Source organism: Cyclospora cayetanensis, unplaced genomic scaffold, assembly GCF_002999335.1.
Source record: "Cyclospora cayetanensis isolate NF1_C8 unplaced genomic scaffold, CcayRef3 CcayRef3_contig_415, whole genome shotgun sequence".
Classification (NCBI taxonomy): domain Eukaryota; phylum Apicomplexa; class Conoidasida; order Eucoccidiorida; family Eimeriidae; genus Cyclospora; species Cyclospora cayetanensis.
Window position 1 is genome coordinate 1 of NW_020312387.1, and position 8058 is coordinate 8058.

Below are 8058 nucleotides of genomic sequence, written 5' to 3' on the forward strand. Positions count from 1 at the left end.
TCCAAAGCACCAAACTACTGCGTGTTAGTCTCCTCGCTTCACTGAAACCAAGCACCAGTATCCAGCAGACGAAAAAAGCTCATTGTGTTCTGGTGGGTCATGGGAAAACGTATTTATGTGGCTGTCAAGTTACTGGCTAAACTGGACATCAGGGTTTTATGCAGCTCAAGACTAGTTATCAGGGCATTGAAATACTGAAGGTGCTAAAGGATTCTCTATCGATTTCGGTACATGTTGAAAGTGCCACAGAACTCTCAAAATTGGACTTTTAAAAAGGCTTTCAAAATAAACACACTATTCGCTGACGGTGCTGCGCAGGCAAGTGGCCCAAGTGGAGGCGGAAGATCCACAAGGAGTCGTGGAAGTTGTGGATTTCAAGGATGTTGAGCGTTGGGTATTCACTAGACGGGTACTTCTGGTGAAGTGGGGTGGAAAACACCAACCTCTTCGGCTGAAGGGGTAGTAGTTGGGGGCGCCGCTACATGTGAGAGGATTCGCGGCTCTCTGTGGCTCACAGCGCTAGTCGTCATGAATGGTATTCCTCGCGCTCCTTGAAAACTGCCCTGGCCCGGCGCATTTTTTGCCTAAAGTGGCTACCTTTCATCTGCAAGGGTTTATCGGAAAGTTCCTAATTATTTGCCAGGTGTTTTTTACGCTCGGCTTAACGCGGAGGTGCTCTCAGAAATATCGTGTCTACGTTCTTTCTCATGCCTCTTGGAGGCTCGGAAATAGACAAAGCAGCACGCCCCGGCTGCCTGTGCATTTGAACATTTCTCTACGAGTGGTGGAGACACTGTTGGAGTAGCGCGTACTTTTATTTTTCTTTCCACTGTTTATTCGCCATGTGTAATCTCGAAGCAGGAAGCCCACACATTTCGGCGCTCCGAGAAAAGCGAGCCATCGGGCTGCCCTGGTCTTGTTAGTTTGGTCCCTCGTTCGCTGTCGGCTAGCGTGTGCCTTTCTACCAAAAATTCTACTTTCTGGGTTTGTGCAGATCTTCCTGTTCTCATTTGCGATGCCGTCAGAAATTCTGGCTGCCTGTGGAGCAGCCTGCGGAACATGAGGCATGAGTGTTTAGAGGGAGGAAAGAAAATTTAGCGTGCCGAGACTGTTATATTAATTAGGAGTAACTAAAGCATTGGTTATCGACTTATGCGTTTGCTATAATTTATTGCAGAGCAGTTTTCGCTCGATACTGAACTACTTACTGTTGCGTGTACGAGCGCTAGATGCTACATGCAAGTAAACGTGAATGCGCGGAGTGCTTAGCACAACGCGCACCTTAAATGTCCCCCTGCCCCAAGCTCGGGAGCTCTAAGGGTCGCGGACAGAAAAAGGTGGATACTAGTATGGAAGGACACTCCTTGAATTCGACTGACTGATTAGTGAGTCCGGAGTTCCCTACAGAAAGTTTAAATGGAGACTTACCGATGGGTGAATGTGTAGATTGCATCCTTTATTTGATCTGCACGTTCATAGATACCTGCACTACGTTGCTTGAAAGACAAGAGTGTGTAACGGCTTTGGAATTTTCATTTGCAGATGAAGACTAAAAAATTGCTCAGGTGTTGTCTTCCGCATACAGAATTTGTGTCAAAATCCAGGAAAACTGAAGCAAACAAGTTGCAGTGTTCGGATATAGGCATCCATACGGGCATCGACTCGCTCTATTCGCTGTTATTCAAACACCAAAATATCATTTGTTGTTCCCTTCAATAAATTTTTGACCGATTTACGAGGGATGTCCCAGACAAAGGATTCTTAAAGGAACCACAAGATTCGACAGCAACTTGGAAATTCACGGCTAATCAAACAAAGTAATCATATGAAGCCTTTGCTGTAGACGTTGACGCAAAAGACAAGGTCATGAAATCAAGTGTTTCGCAGTATGTTGCCTGCTTTCTTAAGCATGCTTGTGCCTGTTGCACTCACACTGCTCCACGGAATCAGAACCGTGCTGCGAAAATTTTCCCTGCGCCCGTGTAAAATCGTGAAAGTAAATATAAAATTTTAAAAACAAAGTATAAGGGATTTTGGCCTTGGTTAGTTGATCACTAAGGCCAATTTGGTGCCTTCATAAGCTTGCTTGCTCGGTGGAATCGACCCCGATTTTGCCTCAACCAATCCCATTTCCCCCTGTCCAAATATCCCCGTGCTTTAAATGGTTTAGCGGCAGCTGAAGGCGTGGGAACTGGATTATTTATGCTGTTGCTGTCGCACGCAGAAGAATCTCTTACAGTTGGTGCTTCGAGTCGCCCGTTACAACTGGGGACCCCACGAGCTGGATAGGCATCACAGCTAGTGAGTTAGCGTTCTGTAGCTAAAATCTATAGTCTAAAGGCTAGAATGTGCATTGCACATGGCGGAATCCTGTGTTCTGCTGCTGCCGCAGCAGACGACGGCTTATAGTGCAGCCGTTGTAGTCAAAACTCCAGCACTAGTAGTAATACCAATGCAATCACCATCTGCCAACTCGTTTTAATAAATGAAATGGATATTGTATGTTCGAGGCCCGAATTCTGAAGAGAGTTTCCCAGTGGGCGCCAGCGACTAGGGGGCCCTGCGCCACCGACCTCAACACTTTCACCCCCCCAGTGTGTTAGAGCGGCAGGAGCAGTAGTAACAGCAGTAGCAGGTCATGTTAACTATTTTCACTACTTGTGTCATCGTTTTGAGCGGAGGGAGGCATACACATGGCTCCTCAGGGCCCCCTAGGCCCTTGGTGAGGCCACGGGTGGTCTTACTTCCCGCGTACGTCATTGCTGCAGTGACGGCTGCCACTGCTTGAGGCAGCGGTACATCAGTAGGAGGAGACACAGAGGAGCCCTCACGGTCTCCTGGCACTGAAGACTTCTCCTGCTGCTGTTGCAAGTGCACTCACGCTGCCTTGGCTGTGAGTAATGCAGCCATGAATGATAGCGCGGCAGCAGCCGCAGTGGGAGGTGCACCACCTACTGTTGCGGGCAGTGATTGTGTTACTGCTGTTGGTCCTATGGAGGGAGAACCACCGAAATGGGAAAGCTTCTCTGCCGCTGCTGCCGCAGCGTATGCAGATGGGAGCAAAATCGTCTTCTTTGACGTAAGAAAGAGCCAGAAACTCAAGGGCGACGCATCAGCAGTACCCCAAGCGGTCTCAGCAGAAACAGTGCCAGGAGGACCACAACTAGCGAAATCAGTAACGGAAGAAGTGGAAGGAACGACGGCAACAGCAGCAGAAAGAAAAACAGCGGCAGAGTTGTCAGAAGCAGCAGGAGAGCTCTCAGCACCAGCACCCGCCGCGTGTGAAGGCTCCGAGGATACATGTGGCTCCTCGCAGGATACAGTTCTGCTGCCGAGGCTGAGCCAGGAGCAGCAGCAGCAGCGAAACACACAGACGGAAGGGGGCCGTCAGGCCTGCGAAGACATAGAAGATCTTGCAGCAACAGCGTCAATTATCTGCTCCTCCTCCAGCAACAATAGAGGGACTTATGTGGGTGGCTTGGAGATAAGGTATTTGGGTCCTCTGTTGGCACAGAAGCGGGCGGTTCTGTCTGCAACAGATTTTTCCTCGCAGGTTTGGTGCGATAGGCAGACGGAGCTTTACATCCGCACAGGGACGAAGAAAAGAGCCACTGCGGCCATGAGACAGGGCAAGTAGCACTCTTTGCCGCTGCTTCTGCTGCTGAGCGTCGTCGTTCAGATAAACGCGATGCTTTTGCTACAGCTCATGCCTGCACAGGGGGGTTATGGATATCGTCTCACATGCAGCACTTCCTAGCTGCGTGCTGGCGGACGAAGCTTTCCTCCCTGTTGCTGTTTCTCCCCCTCTTGTCAGATCGAATATTGGGAGATTTACTGCGAGTTTGTGCGCACATACTTCAGGCACGGAACAGCATGCAGCCCTAGAAATGCGCTTCCATTTGTATTGGCCCCTGGAAGTCGACCAGCCACAAGACGTGAGTGTTGTTGCTGCTACGACTACTACTCAGATAGGTGTGACTGCTAGCTATACGAGCTTAACGCTTGCGTTGTCTATGCCTGTTGATGCTGCTCTGGCTCCTGCAGTTCGTAGGATTTAGGTTGTTGAACTCTTTGCAGCAACTGCTGCAACTGCTACGCCGCGGCTGCTGCCGCGAAGTGTACCTACTCGCCAATGCCACCGCTGCTGCACCAAGCAGCAGCAGCAATGTCTTGCTGCGAGGCATTATTGATGAGCTGAGCTTGGTTGTGAGGGAAAGCATGGGACGCGACTACACGCCAGTATTGCAGCACATCAAGCAGCTTCACAAGAGCAACAGCAGTAGCAGCAACAACAGTGTGGGATGTAGCTGTAACACCTGCAGCAGCTGCAGCTGCTTGCTGTGTCTAATGCGACGGCGGGGAGGCAAATGCGAATCCTTCGTGCTGATTAGCGATACAAAAACCAGAAGACAGCCAACAACACCGTCCATGGCTCAGAAACAAACGGCAGGCATCCAACTGCAGGCAAGAAGCGCTCTTCTGGCCCCTAGGCCGCTCTCTCTCTCTCTCTCTGTCCCCTACTAGCCCCCTTTTTAGTGACTTCCATCTGCCAAGTGTCTCCGAATATTTACGCTGCCCTCCTACCTTTTGCCCTAACCTGCCTCGATTAGTGGGCAGCGCCCTTGCGCTCACTTGTTGCGCTGTGCTGCCCTTCCTACTGGCGTTTTTATTTAGATTTACAGCTTCATGCTACAGACGCTGCGTCAGCACAAACCCGAGGAGCTGCTGGAGCTGCTGCAGCCGTTGGCAGCAGCAGAAGGTGATGGAGTTCTGTCACCGTTCCATTCTCCGCTATTGTTGGAGGCGCTGCAGCATACGCAGCAGCAGATGCAGCGCATGCACTGTAGCAACAACTACTGCAAGAGCGCTAACTGCGGCAGCAGCAGTAGCTGTGACAGCAGCAGCACAACTACACCGAACTTGAAAACGGTAGTGCTCATGCTACAACAGCTGCTGCAGCGGCTTCCGCCTCCAACTGAAGAGTTGCACATAGTGTATGAATGTCAAGGTGCGTCGCTGCTGCGGTTCGTGCTAACTATAGCGACGCTGGCTGCTCCTGTGAGCCGTGGTGTGTCTTTCTGATAGAGCTGCTGGGCCTTTCTCTGGCAGCGAGTTGCGTGCTGCGACACCTGGCGCTGCATGTGCTTCTGTTCGCTAAGTACCAAATTTCCCTTCCATCTTCTGCTCGATATCCTCCGCAGCCCCTTCCTCTGCTGCTGTTGGTGTGCTTTGCTAGTTATTGCTACTGCACCTTGTGCACCTGTCTCTGCTTCATGTAGGAAAGGAGTTTGCAAGAGAGCGCGTCCCATTCTCCTGGGGGGCGTTTTCCTTTTCGTTTTCCGATTTGCTCGCGTGGTGGAGGGGAGAACGGCTAACAGAGGGGATTGGAGTAAGCTTCTACTACAGGCGTTCCTCTCCTTGTGCCGTTCGCTGTACACGAAAACGCTTCTTATGGCTTGCTTCGGCCTTCGCACCATGCGCGCCTTGCACTCCTGTTGCTGTTGGTTGCTGTTGGCGAATGGCGATGTTGCTGCAGAGCACAGAACGCTGGAAGTGCCGCTTCTGCGAGTTCGTGAGTCACTGTGACATGACGCCCCTGACTCCAGAGGAGCGGCAACAAGCCGCACAGCAGCAGCAACAGCAACAGCAGCAAGAAGAAGAGCTTCTGCTGCAGGAAGCACAGGAACGTAAGGAAAGAGAACGGGTGCAGGGAAAACAGCAAGAGGTTTCTCTAAAGCAGCAAACGCAACTGGAGCACAAGGAGAATGAAAAGCAGCTACGGCAGCAACTGCAGCTAGAGAACGATGCTCTGTGTCTGAATCAGGGAAAGAAGCGTATTGAAGGCAAGCTGGTAGTAGAGCGCCAATCGCAGCAGGCAGCAGCAACAAAGTCTCTTTTTCCCTCCTCGACACACGGGAGCTTGACAGCAGCTCTGCGCGCCGCAGCCAGCGGTAGCCAACTCCAATGGCCGTTCACGCAGCAGGGGCAGCCGCATCAGGGCGTGGAAAGCACCCGAACATCCCCTACCCCCTTTGTGGGACTGCAAGGCACTATCAGTGCCCATGCTGGGGGCACGTCTAGGAGGACGGTATCAAATGTTGCTGCTCCAAGCACAACAGTAACAGCCCCAACAGTAGCATCAACAGCAGCCAGAGGAGCGACAACTGCACTGATTCGTACGCGTGGATGGCCAGTCACCGGCACGGCAAACGTAAAATCTCCTGTGCACGTCCTTCCCCCTTCACAGCTGCCCACGAAGCAGCAACAGAAGAGACACAAGCAGGAACAGCAGCAAGACACCAATATGAAGAAGAGTGTGGGTCGCATCACTGATTTCTTTTCGTCCCTAGGACCCAGTGCGCCCAAGATAGATGCAGGAGGGCATCCCTAGTTACCGATGCCACAGGTGCAACTACAGTCACATTGGCCTCCCTGCAGTCTCTCGTTCCGGACTCGTCATAGCAGCTGCTTTAACAGTAAAATAGTGGGATAATTTTGGTAGGCTGAGCAGTGCGCTTCATCTGTGTCATCGAGGAGCTGACTCTCACAATTCTTCATTCATCTACGTTGGGAGACACGGAACTCCAGACTCAACATAAATTAGAGTGCCCTTCCAGAATAACTCCCCCTTTTCGCTGCCCGTGCCTATGAGAGTTCCCAATGTGAGAGGAAAAGGATAGCTCAGATGCGTGCCGTTGCACCCTCTCAGCGCTCTAAGCGTTCACAAATAGCTGCAAGTAACCACTAGGTCATACCCACACACCACTGCATCGTGTAGTATTAAGCTTAAGGTGCTCTGCAATAATAGGACATACGAACGACCAAAACAACCGTCCAATTCTCTACCAATTCGTTCACTATCTTTTTATAATCAGGGAAGTGGAAAGTGTGCAAGTGCAGCTCATCCCGCTAAACCTTAGTCCTGCCCATTCGAAACACACCTCGTGTTCAGAGCCTGTCCGAGGGGGCCAACTGCCAAGGGAGAAGCAATAGAAATCCTGCTCTTCCACCACTTCACAGGAAGCCAGAATTATGACAGCATCGCAAATGAGAACAGGAAGATTCGCACAAACTCCGAAGGTCAAATTTTCGAGAAAAAAGGCGCACACTAGCCGACAGCGAACGAGGGACTAAACTAGCAAGGCCGGGGCAGCCCGATGGCTCGCTTTTCTCGGAGCGCCGAAATGTGTGGGCTTCCTGCTTCGAGATTACACATGGCGAATAAACAGTGGAAAGAAAAATCGAAGTACGCGCTACTCCAACAGTGTCTCCACCACTCGTAGAGAAATGTTCAAATGCACAGGCAGCCGGGGCGTGCTGCTTTGTCTACTTCCGAGCCTCCAAGAGGCATGAGAAAGAACGTAGACACGATATTTCTGAGAGCACCTCCGCGTAAAGCCGAGCGTAAAAAACACCTTGCAAATAATTAGGGACTTTCCGGTAAATGCTTGCAGATGAAAGGTAGCCACTTGAGGCAAAAAATGCGCCGGGCCAGGGCAGTTTTCAAGGAGCGCGAGGAATACCATTCATGACGACTAGCGCTGTGAGCCACAGAGAGCCGCGAATCCTCTCACATGTAGCGGCGCCCCCAACTACTACCCCTTCAGCCGAGGAGGTTGGTGTTTTCCACCCCACTTCACCAGAAGGACCCGTCTAGTGAATACCCAACGCTCAACATCCTTGAAATCCACAACTTCCACGACTCCTTGTGGATCTTCCACCTCCACTTGGGCCACTTGCCTGCGCAGCACCGTCAGCGAATAGTGTGTATGTTTTGAAAGCCTTTTTAAAAGTCCAATTTTGAGAGTTCTGTGGCACTTTCAACATGTACCGAAATTGATAGAGAATCTTTCAGCACCTTTAGTATTTCAATGCCCTGATAACTAGTCTTGAGCTGCATAAAACCCTGATGTCCAGTTTAGCCAGTAACGTGACAGCCACATAAATACGTTTTCCCATGACCCACCAGAACACAATGAGCTTTTTTCGTCTGCTGGATACTGGTGCTTGGTTTCAGTGAAGCGAGGAGACTAACACGCAGTAGTTTGGTGCTTTGGA

General features: G+C 51.0%; 1 protein-coding gene across 1 annotated transcript; it reads left to right on the forward strand.

Moving 5' to 3' along the window:
* The first annotated feature begins 2908 nt into the window (after nt 1–2908).
* On the forward strand, nt 2909–6391 carry LOC34619995. Its single transcript, XM_026334425.1, has 7 exons — nt 2909–3211; nt 3317–3497; nt 3862–3935; nt 4045–4464; nt 4675–5008; nt 5280–5389; nt 5537–6391. Exons 1-7 carry the CDS (start codon nt 2909–2911, stop codon nt 6389–6391), a joined length of 2277 nt encoding a protein of 758 aa, XP_026190210.1.
* Nucleotides 6392–8058: the final 1667 nt, after the last annotated feature.